We start from the raw sequence: 15,269 nt of genomic DNA on the forward strand, positions 1-15,269 counted from the left end.
CCCGGTCCAGTCGCAGAGGGAGGCCGAAGTGGGTTGTGCATTCCAGAGCCCACTCCCTGTCCCTCTCCCTCTCCCTCTCCGGTTGGGTGAACTTCTGGTCTTTTTGGAAGGAGTTGGATTTTTCACTTCTCGCCCAACCGATTCTCCACGCCCTCTCTGACCTTCTTCCTCACTTCGGCCAGTTCCTCCTTGCTGGCGTCGTACCGGACGTTGCCGGACTGGTTGAAGGGGTTCTCGTCTGACTTTTCAAACTCCTTCTTGATGAGCTCGATCTTCTGGTTGCGGCGCAGGCCCGGGCGCTCCTTGTCGATCTCGGGCAGCCGCCGCTCCTCGTACGCCTTGTATGCAGCCGGGAACCGCCGCTCCGGGTGCCTGTCCAGCTTCATGTCGTGGGGGGAGCTAGTCGTCAGGGACAGGGCGTCGAGCGCGTTGTCGATGCCGGACGCGTTGAGCGCCCTCTCCTTCCCGCCGGCGCCGTTGTTGTCGTCGAGCTGCGCCAGGTCCAGCGTGCCGCGGCTCTTCTTCTCGGCCGTCTTCTTGTTCGCGCCCTTGGGTTTGTCTCTCATGCCCTTCTCTTCTTCTGCGAGCATTGCCTCCCGCTCCGCCTTCTTCGCCGCTTGTTCGGCTGCCTTTACCGCGGCGGCCTGCTTCTTCGACGTGTCCTTGGCTCCTTGTTGCCATTTCTCCTCTTCACGGGCGGCCGCAGATGCGTTGGCGGCTGCTTGCTTCTGCGCTGCCGCTTCGGCCTTGCGCGCGTTCCCCGCGACTTTCTTGGTGTTTTCGCCTTTTCCTTTTGGCGCCATCGCTGCTTCTACTTCTGCTCTTGTTGTTGCTGTTGCTGCTGCTGCTTGTCCGAAAGGTATGCGGGTGCTGGTGGGGTTAGCGGCGGCGGCGGCAGTGTTGGTGTTGTAGTAGTTCCCCTCGCAGCGGGGTTGAGGGGTCGAGAACGCCCTGGAGTCGAGGTACGCTTTGGTGGTGATGTAGGTGGTAATGTTGACAATCACGAAAATGCGGATGAATTGGGTAGGGGAGAAGATGAATGGATTATGAGGCATACATACAAAAAGCGAAAATGTGGGCGAATATTAATTATGCAAGACTCTCTTGTGGCTCGACTGGATTGGAGAATCGGAATAGGCACAACTGGTGCCAACGCAGGACAGTCACGGTTATGACTCCTCCGACTTACTTGGTGGTCGCCTTGCGCATTTTCCATCATATACTAAAAGTCGCCTTTTGATCTCTATAAACCGTATTATGATGTAATAATATAACACGGCTTGAAAGTTTGTTCCAACGCTGGACTCGGACCCTGAGAATTTGGAAGTGGTACTGTACAGTAGATTCTCCTGCGGGATTGTGGCTGGTATCAATTGTTGCTTTGCAAAAGCCCTTCCCATAACCCCCGCCATTACCAGGCCAGGCCCAGCCCATAAGCACCAAGAGGGTATCATATCTAGAAAAGCTCCTGGACTCCCAACGGAGTAACCTGCACACTCTCACGGGACTTGGAGGGAGAATGTATGCATGACCTGAACGCCGTCGCTTAAGACCTCAAATCAACCTCAAAGGCGTCCTCATCCCAGCGAAGCCCTGTCTCATGAACTTGTACTTGTTTGGCACAGTCTGGAGGCGTCGAAACGCCTCTCTGACATGCTTGGGCTCGACAGGTGTCCTGCCTTCCTCGGGCATCTCGAACAAACTGCAACCTTCCCGCTTCCGTTTCTTCGACGCGTCCCGATCGCCTCTGCCACCATTCAATTTCTTGTTCGCCATATCTTCGGCAGCTTTGACCTTCAAGGCCTCCTCTGTGAGAGTCTGGACAATCTCAAATGTCAAGAAGCCGAGAATATCAACTGCATCGTCATTTGGTCTGTTGTCAATGATGGTACCGAATCCTGCCCATTCGCGAAATCGTTTGCCCTTGCGGAATGTGAAACTAGCTTGACGGCAGTCGGACCAGTATACATATTCATCCTTGGTCATGTTCTTGGTACGTTCGTCAGCGGAAGCGAGGCGGGCGAGTGTGGCTTCATTCTGCTCCTCTTCCTCCTCGTCTTCCTCATCGTCTCTTTCCGGTACTTGCTCAACGTAGAACGACTGGATCTCCCAGGGCAAGACTAGTTTGGCTTTCTTGGTCGTGGTAGTTTTCTGTGGAGCAGATGGGTTGACACCTCCTGATGCCTAAGGGCGCATGCATTCAGTCATCTCTCCATGAAGTGACAGGCGTAAGAAATACCTACCTCGTCGAAATCGCCAACTTCAGCAGCGTCGCCTCCACCTTTGTCATCTGAATCTTTGACATTCTTGCGGACATCCTTCCAAGAAAGAAAGGTCTTGAGTCTGGACACTTTTGCTCGATCGTGGCGAATCTGAAAAATAAGGTCGGCGATCGAGATGGTCTTGGAACCTCGACGATTTGCCAGAGCAGTTGCTTGTGTCAGCTGGTTGTAAATTAGCAAGGGTGTAGACAATTCTATGCGAGTGTGCCTGACCATTTCGATAACTTGCTCTCTCACAATTTCCTCAATCATCCAGGTTGTCTCTGTGCTTGGTTCGGCGGTCTCACCACTCACGAACATCATCTGCCCAATCCAATATATCAGCCTCTGCTTGAACTCTTCTGGGCTTTCAAAGTCATCATCGTCTCTAGGAGTGTCGGAGGCAGTTGGGGTAGCAGAGCTGAGGCTTCCTTCCGTGGACACACTGCCGTCTTCCGGCGTGTCCAGGGCATTTCCAAGTATGAGAGGTCCGTAAGCGTCTCCTTCAGCACCCTCATGTATCTGATCCGCCATGATTGTCTTGAGCTCCGATCATGCTCCAAGATAGATGTGTTTGTTTAAAGGAACAGATCGGCTTTGAACTAGCAGCTGCATGATATTTAAGGCAAATATCATGGAGTTGGGCTTCCCCGTCACTAGGCAGTGAAATCAAGGAGACGGTCCGGTCGATGTGACGGACGTCCATCGCGACGCGACGCGTCTTCGTGGATACAAGTGAAGTGAATGCTTCAAGTGTCCAAAATCGATGGTCCAGATCCATGGCATACTGATCTTCCCCATACGACCGGAAGAGAGGTGATCACTTCGTCTTCAGCCCAGAGGTAGTACTCTAGTATGGATCCTGCTCCCACGCTCCTTCTAGTTCTGATATCCAGGGACTGATTTGTCGGTGTCTCCAAGGGTCCGGTACTATCCTGGAAGGATATGATACAACAGAGAAAGACGCTTACCTGCTGAATTTCCTGCCGGTATTTAGCTGGTCTCTCACCCGCCATCTTGACTACCTTGACTCCTGAGCCAACCCTGTCAAGTTTGTTCGTTCAGCAATTTGTCTGATCTGGCTCTGTTTATTTTTGTTCGAACAGGCTAGGGGTAGCGACCGTGGTGCCTGGGGCCTGGCTCTGATGCTATGAGGATGAAAGAAGCGCTGGTTGATGAATGAACGATGACAGGGATGGCCAGCCTGAGAAGACTGAGGGGGTTGGAAGTGACAATCTGCCCGCTGACTTCCCCGAAGTTGTGCCGCGCCGTCACTGATGTTTTGCCGTTTTGTCCGCGCCCTCCCGACTTATTGATGCTATTCTGTTGTTACTTCTGTCAACTCACTTCACCACGTTTTTCGTGATAATACGCCAATATGCTCTACCTTGTTGGTCTTGGTCTCGCCGATGAGATGGATATCACTGTCAAAGGACTGGAAGTTGTGAAACGCGCTGCCAGAGTTTACCTGGAGGCATACACTAGCATTCTACACGTTGGAAAAGATAAGTTGGTATGTGCAGACACATTTTCCCGTTATTATTTTTTCTTTTGAATCGTTTGTCGCATCTCTCGCTGACACGACTCTTGTCTGACAGTGAAGGTAGGAGTCATTCTATGGACGACCCGTAATTGTAGCGGACCGCGAAATGGTCGAGTCCTCCAGCGACGAGATTCTGGAAGGAGCAGACAAGGCAGACATTGCTTTCCTGGTTGTTGGTGATCCTTTTGGGTAGGATGGCACATCACGCAACTATTGGTCACTTTTCTAACGAGGCTTGCAGAGCTACAACTCACACAGATCTCGTCCTTCGAGCCCATGAGCTCTCTATCCCTGTCAAGTCGATCCCCAATGCCTCTATTCTCAATGCCATTGGTGCAACTGGTCTCCAGCTCTACAATTTTGGCCAGACTGTCTCCATGGTTTTCTTTACCGAGAATTGGAGACCAGCCAGCTTCTACGATCGCATTCAAGAGAATGCCTCAATCGGCTTGCACACTTTATTGTTACTGGACATCAAGGTGAAAGAACAGTCACTTGAGAATATGGCAAGAGGAAGAAAGATCTACGAGCCTCCCCGGTACATGACTGTCATGCAGTGTGCCCAGCAGATGCTGGAAATAGAGGATGAGAAAAAGCAACACGTCTATGCCGAAGACAGTTTGGCCATCGGCTGTGCGAGAGTCGGTGCAGATGACCAACAGTTTGCTTGTGGAACACTAAGAGAGCTATGTGATGTTGATCTAGGCGCTCCACTCCACAGCCTCGTGCTTCTTGGTAAAAGAGCGCACGAGTTGGAGAAAGACTACATCAAAAAGTTTGCTGTAAATGCAGAGACTTTTGAGCAGAGTTGGAAGAAGTACCATGACAGGAGCCAATGAGGTTCGACCGTGCTCGTGTGGACGAGGTGGACAGACTCTGATACACACGGTGAATATACGCCGAGCTCGGGGCTGTACTGGGCAAACCCACCAGCCAAGCGTGAATATTCGCGCTCATTTAGGTCTGTTGCTAAGTTTGCAGTTCTCAACAACCATAAGGTTGACGGCGATGGGAAGATCAAGCCGTTCAGGCGCAAGTGCCTCTTCAAGGAGTCAAGGAGTGCATTAAGACGCAACCTTCACCACTCTACTGGCTGACTTCAAGTTGGGTTGTCTCTACCTCAATTGCCTGTTGTAGACAGGGCCATGTGTATCTGGCAAAAGTGAATCATAAGGTCAGCCTGCGCGGGACCGATCCTTGACAAGAACGATCTCTGACAGCGAGATGAATGCAATTGGTCCGGTGATTAGATCCTAGGCCAGTGACTATGAAAGTCAGACATGTCGGTATGTGAAGATACATAGGCAAAGCGAAGATTGTCCCTGCATTGGGTTAGCAGGAGGTTGGAATACTCTCTGTATTGGACCCTCACCCGTCTCGCTTGATAACAAGGCTGCAAATAAGGAGGAGGGGAACAAGTAGTCGACGGTCGACGGGCGGCAGTAGCACCGCTTAGCACGTGGTTTAGGCTCGATGGGAATCGTTTCCCCGATCCCCTCGGCCCTGGACGATCTCTTCTCGTAAGTTCCTTCCACACTTGGCCCAGCTTTTTGGCGGGCTGCTGCAGCTCTTCTGTTGTACATTGCACCCACATTGTGCGACACAGATCTTGTGTTCTGCCCTAGTACTTGACGGGATCGGTGTGAGAGAACGGAGTAAGGAGGAGTCCCTGGCTTGTGCCCGTACAAGCAGCAGTCTTCAACTTGTTTCACCGACCGAAACCAAACAGGACGCATTGAAACATGCCTGTACATCGACTACTACTCAACATGCTGGCTTATCCACATTTACGTGTATATGTCTAAGCTACGCATCGTTCGCTTTCAGCAAAAGCAAAACCAACAGTCATCTCCGCAGTGGCTTGGCCTTCTTTGTATCGCATTTCCCACGACCACCGCCGAACCCCACTCCTTTTGATCGTACCAACGTCCTACCCATCCTGCCGACCAGAGTTCCAGAGGCTGTCGTTTCGCAGCAAAGTGAAATTACCTGCAGGCAGGAAAAGAGAAAACAATGCCCGTCTACCTTGTCCATGGCTTCCGCTGGCCGCGCGAGGGCTTCACGGGCATCCGTGTACATGCCGTCCTGCACAACCTCGACGATTGCAGTGTCGAATACATTCAAAACTCCAACTCGCGCGAAGAGATCCTGCGTTCCTTTCGCGAGATATACCCCGAAATAATGAAAGAACTTGACCACACCGATGTGAACCCAGCAGCGACGAGGAGGTTGGAATTTATCGAGCAATACAATCCGGACGACCTGGAGGGACCCTACGCGGTGAGCCAGCCGTATGCTTTTGTGGGAGACAAAGTCGTGGTGATCGCGGCAGGACCAGGAATGGGTTTGGCTGGACCTGGTGTAGCGCAGGCAAAAGCATATCACCATGTTGCAACGGAAGTAGACCCTGCCCAGTCTCCGCAGAAGAAACAACGCGCCACAACGTTGCCCATGTCCAAACCGGCACCCTTCAACTCGCCAGCGGATACCACGGCGCTGAGTGTCAATTTGGATGAGGTTGTCGCCGACGGCCCTGGCCTAACGAATAAAGCGTGGGAAGCGCTAGCAGATCTGAGAGACAAGATCGCAGAGGGGGAGAAGATCGGATGGTGGGTCGTCTACAACGGTGACCCAGAACGCTCGTTTGATGATGCTGAAGACGACGAGGACGAGCAAGAAGACGAAGAAATGGAAGACGTGGCCGAGGAAGATGAAGACAGAGAACAAAAGGAAACTATCACTCCTGTTGCTTCGCCTGTTGCTTCTCCTATTTCGCCTCCTCCGCCTGTCGCTGCTGCTGCTGCTTCCGCCTTTACTCCATCGAAGAGAGGACATCGTCCCACCCCCAGCGACTCACTTCCAATTCCCACATCCACCATGACGAATTATCCAACATCGAATCCGTCGGTCGCACCCACCCATGTCGCATCACAACATATAGCCTCCCAACAGAAGCAGCAACAGTCTCCGCAACAGCCGCAGCTTCAGTATCAAGACGGAGGCTCACCGGGCCTGACGGCCTTACCTGTCCGACCCACACCCCCATCATCAACGGGACCCGGGACGCGGCCAAACACAGCATCCGCAGCCTCGGAGGCCAGCAAGGGCAAGCACAGGGAAAAGGAAAAGGACCTCCTGGAAGATCCGACCAGAGCCAAAGACGCATCCAGGCCGCAGGGGTTGAGAAAGAAATTCTTTGGAAGAAGGACATGAACGAATCGTTGTCCATGAAAATTAATGAATTGACGATTCTGACGAATACTAACGCATGATGCACGGAACCGCGAGATTGAAAATTTCAATAGACCAAAAATTGGATGGATTCCCATGAACCGACATTCACCTTGAAGCAAGCCGTTGATTGTCTATGTTATTACTTTGGATTTTTGACAAAAATGTCCTGCCTCGCATCACCATGCCGGAATCAGGCAAGATAATATTGGCGGGAGGACTGGCTGTGCTTTCCTCCAGGAAGCGCAGGTAACATTGCCACCCTGGATCAGGCATACAAGCTGCCTGACTACAATGATGACACTCGTCATTTATCATATCGAAGCGTTTGTATCGGGACGCCATCCTGCTACGCGTGTCTCGAACTGGTCGACGGCCTTGGCTTAGGGCTGCCATTCAAGCACGGAATCAATGCCTTTGGGACTACAAAGTGGTCCACAACGCGGCATGGAGACACGCACTTTTCGGGTTGAAAGGGGGGAGATAGTACGAACTTACCCAGCTCCTATTTTCTAATCACTCGAGGGCCAAACTCTACCAGACAGGTCCAAAGTGGATTTACAGCAGACCAAGGGGATCTGTCCAGCTGCAAGAGACGCTAGTAGCATGCGATCTGAACGTGAACGGGGTTGGATGCCTTTGGAATGTCTCGACCACGCAACTTCGGAGCCAGATAGAGCAGGTAAAACTCACCTACGGAAGCTGGAGGACGTTATGCGCAGGGAAAGCTGGTGGAAGCAGAGTCTGAGTCGGAGAACTCCTGAGACCATGAAGTGAGATGTTTCCTCGTTGATGGCCAGCCTCAAATCAGTACTGTGAAAATAAAAGGTCGAGAGTCGGTGGTGTCCTTCGGTCCGATTTGGAGTAACACAGAAGACGTCCAGACTATGACCTTATGAAGTTCTCTCGGGTATCAAATGGCTTTCATGTCGTACCTCTGTCATGAAGGTCCGAAACAGTAGGGGGTTGTCCCATCCATTACAGAAGGAGTCCACGCAGAGAAAAGTTGAACCAATCCGGCTTTGAGATCCTTTCCCATAGTGCAAAGCACTGAAGTTGCAACCGAAATCACCGAAACAATTTTGTTGTGACAATCTTCCGCGCAGTGGTCACCCGGATCCGACAAGTACAGAGTAAGTGACCTCCTGCGGCATACAAACTTCCTTTGGCTCCTGCATTGTCATGGCCTCGTCTGTCTCTCAAACCAGGAAAACTGTGCTGCTTTTCCGGTCTTCCTTGAACCTGGAGTGGTTAGATGTTTAAGAGATCCTTGTGATCCTCGCTAGTATCGTCGATCGTCGTAGCCACCATAGCCACCTGGATAGCCGTAGCGTGGAGGTGATCTGGGCCTGCCGTACGGATCACCACGCACGTATGGATCTCCATAGCCTCGGATTGGTGGCGGTGGCGGGCCGCGAGGATCATAAGGATCCGGATCGTATCTCCTCGGTGGTGGTGGTCCATAGTCCCGTGGCGGCGGAGTGCGCCTCCCATAGCCTCGGTCATAATAGTCGTCAATGGGTGGGCGACGTCCAGGCGAGCGTTCACGATAGCCTCGAGGGCTCCAGCCTCGTGGGTGAGGTCCGCGGCGATCGTAGTCATCACCGGGTCCGTATCGGCCTCGAGCCGGAGATCTCTGTCGATAGGCGCGGTTGTCTGGTCTTTCCTCTTGAATCTGGGCGAACATGTTAGGTGACATTACAAGGGGCAATGGCAGGTGATACGTACGTCGGGTGTACAGTGAACAATCGCTCCCTTAAATGTCTGTCCATCTAGTTTCTCCACAGCAGTCTTGAGGTCGGACGAGGTTTCGAATTCCACAAACCTTGGGCGAATGGTGAGCAGATGCAGATTGAAAAAGAAGGTCTAGATTACCCTTTGCCATCACGGTCACGGCCAGTCTCGGAGTAGACGACGTCCAGTTGGCCCGAGCTTCGTGCAAAGTCCTTGAGGTCCTGGAAGATGGTGAGCAGGTTTCTGCGCAGGATAGATCGAATGAGGAAGCAGGATGTGGTGAGAGGCAACGCCGAACAAGATCTTCTCGACCAGCCAAAATATAGAGCACCCCGAGCTCAACGCATTATCTCCCAGGAACAGGCATCATGAAATCTTGACCAACTCCAAGGAATGGGTACCAAGATTCAAGGTGTACAGAAGTCTCATCGGTAATCTCTAATCCAAACGGAATTGTGCAAAATTGCAGCAGAATGGGAATTCTAACCTGCCAACTGGTGTCCGGCTGCAGTCCAGTTATCTGCATGCGAAAGACGGTGCGACGTGGTCGAGGGACGTTGCGATCAGAAGGACCAGCGAAGTCATCTTTCCGGCGCGGGCCTCTAGCAAACTGCACAGTGAGACGCTCGCCTTTGAACATGGTTCCATCTATTGTCTTGTCAGGAAGGGCCGTAGGAGGAGAGTGAAGAACAGGAGAGGGGGGCCATACGGAACGCTGTCAGAAAGTTAGCGCATTAACATCGGTCTGTTGGTAAAGAGGGCTTACCTGGAACAACATCTCGCGCATCCATAGCGTCCTCGTACTCAATAAAACCAAAACCATTCATGAGCTTGATCTCTTTAATAGAGCCAGTGCCATGAGTGCCAAAGTGCTCCTCGATGTCCTGTTTAGTGACTGGAAAGGAGAAACTGAGAGTCAGCGACTGGCGCAGTCCCGGGACAGGCGGTGAGCGGGTCCGGATTCAATGTTTAGGGTTCAGCTATCCTCCAAGCATGTAAAAGTGTCCAGGAAGACCAAAAGAGGGAGAACGGATGGATGTGAGCATACTGTTGCGCGGAAGGTTGCCCAGATAGAGCCGGGTAGACGAAACGTCGGCCATGGTGGACTCGGGCCTGCAAAGAAGTCCGGACGACGATCCAAGCAGGTTGCGACTGTGATACAGTGGTCAAGAGCCGCAGGAGAGACCTAGTTGGCCGACAGGACACAAGCCCAGGTGTAAAGTGAGGCGGAGACGATAGAGCCCAGCAGGGACAGGGGAACCAACAAACAGGCGGGTGTGACGGGGGCGGAAGGTGTGATAGTACTTAAATTGCCACAAGAAAGGGATGTGATGCGACAAGATGGGAGAATTCAGAAAGTGATAGACATGCACCCAGCTTGCGGTTGTGAAGAAGGCAGAAGAAGGTGGGAAGACGAAAGGCGGGAATGTGGAAGTGGAAGTGGGAGTGGGAAGGTCAAGTCGCGGTCTAGTTTGCAACCTGGGGAGCTTTTGCCTCACTTCGAGGTGGTGGTGCCAAGCCTAACCGCCAACATGGCACCAAATATGGGGTTTGGGGGTTGAGTTGCTGAGTGGCAGCCCATCTTTCAATCCGTTGCACCCATCCACCAGCCAATCACTTCATTTTCCTCCAGCATCCCTTTCGTTTGTCTCTACCTCCTCCGCCAAACACCTTCCAACATCCTCGAGTCTCTCATTGCCTCTCGAGGTCTCTCGAGCTCTCATGTCCGAGAACGCAGACGGCACCTTCTGGCGTTCAGTAGTAGATCAGTTACAAAGTTGCGACGAAGATGATCCTATTCAGAAATGCTTCCCACACGGCATGGGCAAGAATGTGATGGATCAGGTTGACGAACTCTTCAGCCTAGCAGACCAAAAACTCCATACGTTCCCCTTCAAGGATGTCCAACCCTGTTGGTTCCGTCTCTACACTGACGCCAGCATCGCCAAAGTGTTGAAATTACTTGGCCTCCTCACCTCTCCAGCCCAGAAAGACTGGAGCCTATCCGACTCTCTGAAAACTCATGTCAACGGTATTGTGTCCATATTAGACATGTCGTTAATCATGGCCGGAGGGTTGGGAAGGGAACGGATGATTCACGATATCTTTGCCAGGTTACAAACTGGAAGTGTAAGTGACGAAGAAGCCAAGACACGCCCACGAAAGAGAAGGCGAATCGACGGTGACTCTGGGTTGGGCGGATCTCCCGACCATCTCCCTGCAGCGAACGTCTCCATGCCTACCATTGAATTTCCCATTACACAAATGGATTGTCCGACTCTCACAAAGTTCTCTCAGCATATTCTGCAGGTACGAGAACCTGTGGTCTTGACAAATACCATAAATCACTGGCCAGCTCTCGAGAAATGGCAGCGTACCTCCTTTTGGCTCGATGCCACAATTGGCGGGCGTCGTCTCGTCCCGATCGAAGTTGGGCGGAGCTACACTGACGATGACTGGAGCCAGAAGATTGTGCCCTTCGAAGAATTCTTACGTCTCTACGTACTGCAGTCGGGGGATAATGAAGTTTGTGAGGTTTCTGGAGATGATGTCCCAACGGGCTATTTAGCGCAGCACGATCTTTTTAAACAGATCCCAGCTCTTCGAAACGACATTGCAACCCCAGATTATTGCTATCTGGATGCTCCTCCTGCTGAACCTGACACGCCAGTGGCCTTGAGCAAGGCAAAGGGGCACATGAAGAAGACAAGTCATCCCAAGACCACTCATAATGCCCCGGGTCCGCCCGACAACGGTTCTGATGAACCAGAGCTTGAAAACGAGGTCCAGGCAAATATCTGGTTTGGCCCAGCATGGACGATCTCACCACTCCATCACGACCCATACCATAATATCCTGTGCCAGGTTGTGGGACGAAAGTACGTGAGACTGTATTCCCCACATCACAGCAATGCATTACTACCTAGACGCGAAGATGAGCCCGCTCCTCACATACCCTCTGCTGGAAGAACAGGTGGGATAAAGGGTGCCGTAAAGGATGGAGAGCAGCAGGGTGAAACCATTGACATGTCAAACACGTCGCAGATTGACATCGCCGCAATGGAATTGTCCCCTCTCGAAGACTGGGACGAGGTTTACCCCGGAATTAGCAAAGTGCCCTACGTCGAATGTATTCTTGAAGCTGGCCAAGCGCTCTATATACCGATTGGATGGTGGCACTACGTGCGGAGCTGTTCCGTAGGGATATCTGTGAGCTTTTGGTGGTGATGAGCCAAGGACATACGGTGACATTGGTGACATGGCGAAATCAATCGGACGATGATCGGCTTTAGCTAGCTGGGTGGTTGGTGTGCGCCGATCGACTGGAGAGCACAGACCCGCCCATGCGAACAACGAAATGGAGGCAATTCCTAGCCCATCTTTGACCCAGCCGCCACTCCTGAGCCTATCGAGGGATTTTACGCTCTGTTATTGTTGGTCGCTGGGAACACAATACAGGTGGAAGCACACGTGCTGAGCACGCAGGTCCAGACTCCGATATGCAGAAGCCAGGAAGTGCGTCTATTCTGACGATAACGTTCGATGACGAGGGTGTTTCAATGGAGCACCTCGCGTGCTCATCCCTCAAAAGGGAACGCCTAGCTGGAGCTTGACAGGGGGGCCAACTTTTGGCCCTCGATCGTGGGCTCTGGCTGGGTGGGTTGTTATCAGTGAGCTAAGAACCCTACGATCGTCTGCAACCCTGCTTGCAACTATCTTTTGAGCTGTGGGTTATAAAGATAATGATGTCTGCCAGTTGCTGGAGCTCTCGACACGACTGACCGACTTCACGGGCGACTTTTTCTGTGCCGCGCTCTTGCAAACACAGGCCGAGTTCTTGTTCCAAGTCCCACCCCCGCATTCTCCAGGAATACAAGCTCGAAGACTATCGCTGGTTGACCGCGATCCGCCCGAGCGCCCAGCATGACGGACACCGAGAACGCGGGCACTGCCGCCCGGACCATGTCCAAGGATGAAGGCCGTCTGCGCGAACTCGGATACAAGCAGGAACTAAAGCGTGACTGGTCGATGATTCACAACTTTGGCGTCTCGTTCTCTATTATCTCTGTCATTACTGGTATAACGACGCTGTTCAGCTATGGGTTGAATACTGGCGGACCGGGTGTCATGTCCTGTGGCTGGCTGGTTGTTTCGTTCTTCACCATGTTCGTCGGACTAGGCATGGCTGAAATTGTTTCTGCGATACCAAGTGCTGGAGGGCCATACTTCTGGGCCGCAATTCTGGCACCCAAGGCATGGGCTCCGTTCGCGAGTTGGGTTACGGGATGGTTCAATCTGCTGGGCCAAGTCGCCGTCACCACAGGCATCACTTTTGGCTGTGCAGGACTGATTTCCACCTTGGCAAGTATCAACGGTTACGAGCCAACGGCAGGCAGAACTCTGGGCATCTATGCGGCGCTTTTGACCTCGCATGGCATAGTCAATTCGTTTGGCGTACACATTTTGCGGTACTTGAACAACAGCTCCATAGTTCTGCATTCTCTGGGAGTCTTCAGTTTCGCCGTGGCGGTTGTGGCTAAAGCTCCACATCATCAGTCTGCCAAATTTGTGTTTGCCACGTTCTACGATGGCACTGGTGATCCAGGCTGGTCCGTCCGGGCATCTTCAGCTTACGTTGCCTGCATTGGTATCCTGATGTCACAATATACCATTACCGGGTTTGATGCCAGGTAGGTCATCTCTGACGAGGCGACACGGTCCAATACTAACCTGTGATAGTGCGCATCTGTCCGAGGAGACGCAAAATGCGTCCTGGTCGGCGCCCATCGGTGTTCTCATGTCGATTGGCTGCTCTGCTGTGTTCGGATGGTTTCTGATCCTATGCCTTTTATTCAGCATCCAGGATTTCCAAGCCACCATCGGCTCGGACTACGGTCAACCGGTTCTGCAGATCCTGGTCGATGTCTTTGGCAAGACAAGCGCCATCGTGCTCTTTGTCCTGATTATAGTGTGCGTTTGGCACTGTGGTCTGTTCAGCCTGACCTCCAACTCGCGAATGATGTTCAGCTTTGCTCGTGATGGCGGCATCCCTCACTTCTTTCATAAAGTGGATGCACGATTCCGCAGTCCCATCCGTGCTATCTGGCTGGCTGCGACACTGGCATTTCTTCTGGCCATTCCCAGTCTTGGATCATCAGTCGCATTTGCGGCGGCCACCTCGATCGCCACCATTGGCCTCTATCTATCGTATGGGCTTCCTATCTTGATCGGTGTGATCAATCCCCAGGGGTTCATTCACGGGCCTTTTAATCTCAAATGGGCATCACGACCAGTGGCCCTGGTTGCCTGCTTGTGGATTGGCTTCATCACCATCGTTTTCTGCCTGCCAGAGCTCAATCCTGTTAACTCACAGACGCTCAATTACACTCCAGTCGCGGTGGGGATCATCGCGGTATGGTGTTTGGGCAGCTGGTTCTTGTGGGCTAGAAAGTGGTTCAAGGGACCCATTCGACAAGTGGAGGCTGAGGTTGCTGGGGTCAATGTTGATGATCCTGATGCGATGGACCGAGCTGAGCGAGAAGGGAGGATTCCTCAACTCGACGACTCTCAAGGTGGCAACGAGAAGAGCCTGCTGGCCACTATGAAGCAAAATTACAATTGAGCACGAAGATTGGGGGATCATAATCCGAGTGGTTAGGTGTGGTATGGTTGATATGTATTGAAGCTGGATATTGTGCAACGGAGCTTTTGGTTGAATCGTAATGCGACATGAACAAAGAAATACCCAGTCGGTCCTTTTAACTTCCCCTCTAGACTCTCCTTCTACTTTGGTCATCGTGGACCTGGCACCGACATTCTGGGTTCCACTGCCATGAATCCAAACTTTGACCTGGCAACCCACAGCGGGGTTAACGAGGAGGTAAGAGGTGGGGGGACCTGAAGCTGTCCAGGACGATAATCTGTTAAATGTGGCACGTTTGCTTCGTATACTGCTGCCTGATGGCTTGAACTGATGCTGCTGCTGATGATGCCATTATTTTTTACATGAAATCTTCCTATCTGGTGAGAAGTAAGATGGCTCTCGTAAGATGGTGAGAAACCGAAAACGACGTATTCGTAAACATGGTCGAACTCGTTCAATGAGCATTTTTCTTGGTAAATCGTAGGCGGTTTCCAGCCCAAGACCATGGCCCAAGACTATAACCAAGACCCGAGAGGAGAGACCTACAAAACCTAAGGCTCGGGGTACAATGGAATACGAAAAGAAGTGGTAAGTAAGTAAGGAAACCGGGATAAGAGTTTCTTGGTCTGGGCGAGGCATCCCAAGGCATTCCAATCTCAAGGCATCAGCGATGGGATGGCCCCGGCTGGGTACAGATGGGTTCATGTTGGTGTTTGCGTTGGAGACAACTCTCATCTAGCCGAAGAAACCACCACCATGGGGTCATAGAGGATTGGCGTTTGCTTATGTACTTGATGTATTATACCGAGTTATGTCCTAGGTACCTTAGCCGCTCTCTTAGGGGGGGAAGGGTCCC

At 52.2% G+C, this 15,269-nt stretch overlaps 7 protein-coding genes across 7 annotated transcripts; 4 read left to right on the forward strand and 3 right to left on the reverse strand.

Moving 5' to 3' along the window:
- Positions 1–122: 122 nt before the first annotated feature.
- AYO21_05984 (hypothetical protein) lies at positions 123–1,055 on the reverse strand (the record flags this gene model as incomplete). The annotated part of the gene is made up of 1 exon (XM_022655949.1): positions 123–1,055. One exon carries the CDS (start codon positions 1,053–1,055, stop codon positions 123–125), a length of 933 nt encoding a protein of 310 aa, XP_022511661.1.
- Positions 1,056–1,554: 499 nt separating this feature from the next.
- AYO21_05985 (hypothetical protein) lies at positions 1,555–2,795 on the reverse strand (the record flags this gene model as incomplete). The annotated part of the gene is made up of 2 exons (XM_022655950.1): positions 1,555–2,184; positions 2,244–2,795. 2 exons carry the CDS (start codon positions 2,793–2,795, stop codon positions 1,555–1,557), a joined length of 1,182 nt encoding a protein of 393 aa, XP_022511662.1.
- An 844-nt stretch (positions 2,796–3,639) lies between these two features.
- Positions 3,640–4,643, forward strand: AYO21_05986 (diphthine synthase; the record flags this gene model as incomplete). Its single annotated transcript, XM_022655951.1, has 3 exons — positions 3,640–3,774; positions 3,869–3,993; positions 4,046–4,643. The coding sequence occupies 3 exons, from the start codon at positions 3,640–3,642 to the stop codon at positions 4,641–4,643; spliced, it is 858 nt and encodes a 285-aa protein (XP_022511663.1).
- Positions 4,644–5,817: 1,174 nt separating this feature from the next.
- On the forward strand, positions 5,818–7,017 carry AYO21_05987 (hypothetical protein; the record flags this gene model as incomplete). Its single annotated transcript, XM_022655952.1, has 1 exon — positions 5,818–7,017. The coding sequence occupies one exon, from the start codon at positions 5,818–5,820 to the stop codon at positions 7,015–7,017; it is 1,200 nt and encodes a 399-aa protein (XP_022511664.1).
- A 1,300-nt stretch (positions 7,018–8,317) lies between these two features.
- Positions 8,318–9,869, reverse strand: AYO21_05988 (hypothetical protein; the record flags this gene model as incomplete). The annotated part of the gene is made up of 7 exons (XM_022655953.1): positions 8,318–8,710; positions 8,764–8,860; positions 8,911–8,990; positions 9,257–9,417; positions 9,479–9,484; positions 9,536–9,664; positions 9,818–9,869. The coding sequence occupies 7 exons, from the start codon at positions 9,867–9,869 to the stop codon at positions 8,318–8,320; spliced, it is 918 nt and encodes a 305-aa protein (XP_022511665.1).
- Positions 9,870–10,491: 622 nt separating this feature from the next.
- Positions 10,492–11,997, forward strand: AYO21_05989 (hypothetical protein; the record flags this gene model as incomplete). Its single annotated transcript, XM_022655954.1, has 1 exon — positions 10,492–11,997. The coding sequence occupies one exon, from the start codon at positions 10,492–10,494 to the stop codon at positions 11,995–11,997; it is 1,506 nt and encodes a 501-aa protein (XP_022511666.1).
- Positions 11,998–12,693: 696 nt separating this feature from the next.
- On the forward strand, positions 12,694–14,392 carry AYO21_05990 (hypothetical protein; the record flags this gene model as incomplete). Its single annotated transcript, XM_022655955.1, has 2 exons — positions 12,694–13,460; positions 13,510–14,392. The coding sequence occupies 2 exons, from the start codon at positions 12,694–12,696 to the stop codon at positions 14,390–14,392; spliced, it is 1,650 nt and encodes a 549-aa protein (XP_022511667.1).
- Between the last annotated feature and the right edge of the window lie 877 nt (positions 14,393–15,269).

Source organism: Fonsecaea monophora, assembly GCF_001642475.1.
Source record: "Fonsecaea monophora strain CBS 269.37 chromosome Unknown Scaff40, whole genome shotgun sequence".
Lineage (NCBI taxonomy): Eukaryota > Fungi > Ascomycota > Eurotiomycetes > Chaetothyriales > Herpotrichiellaceae > Fonsecaea > Fonsecaea monophora.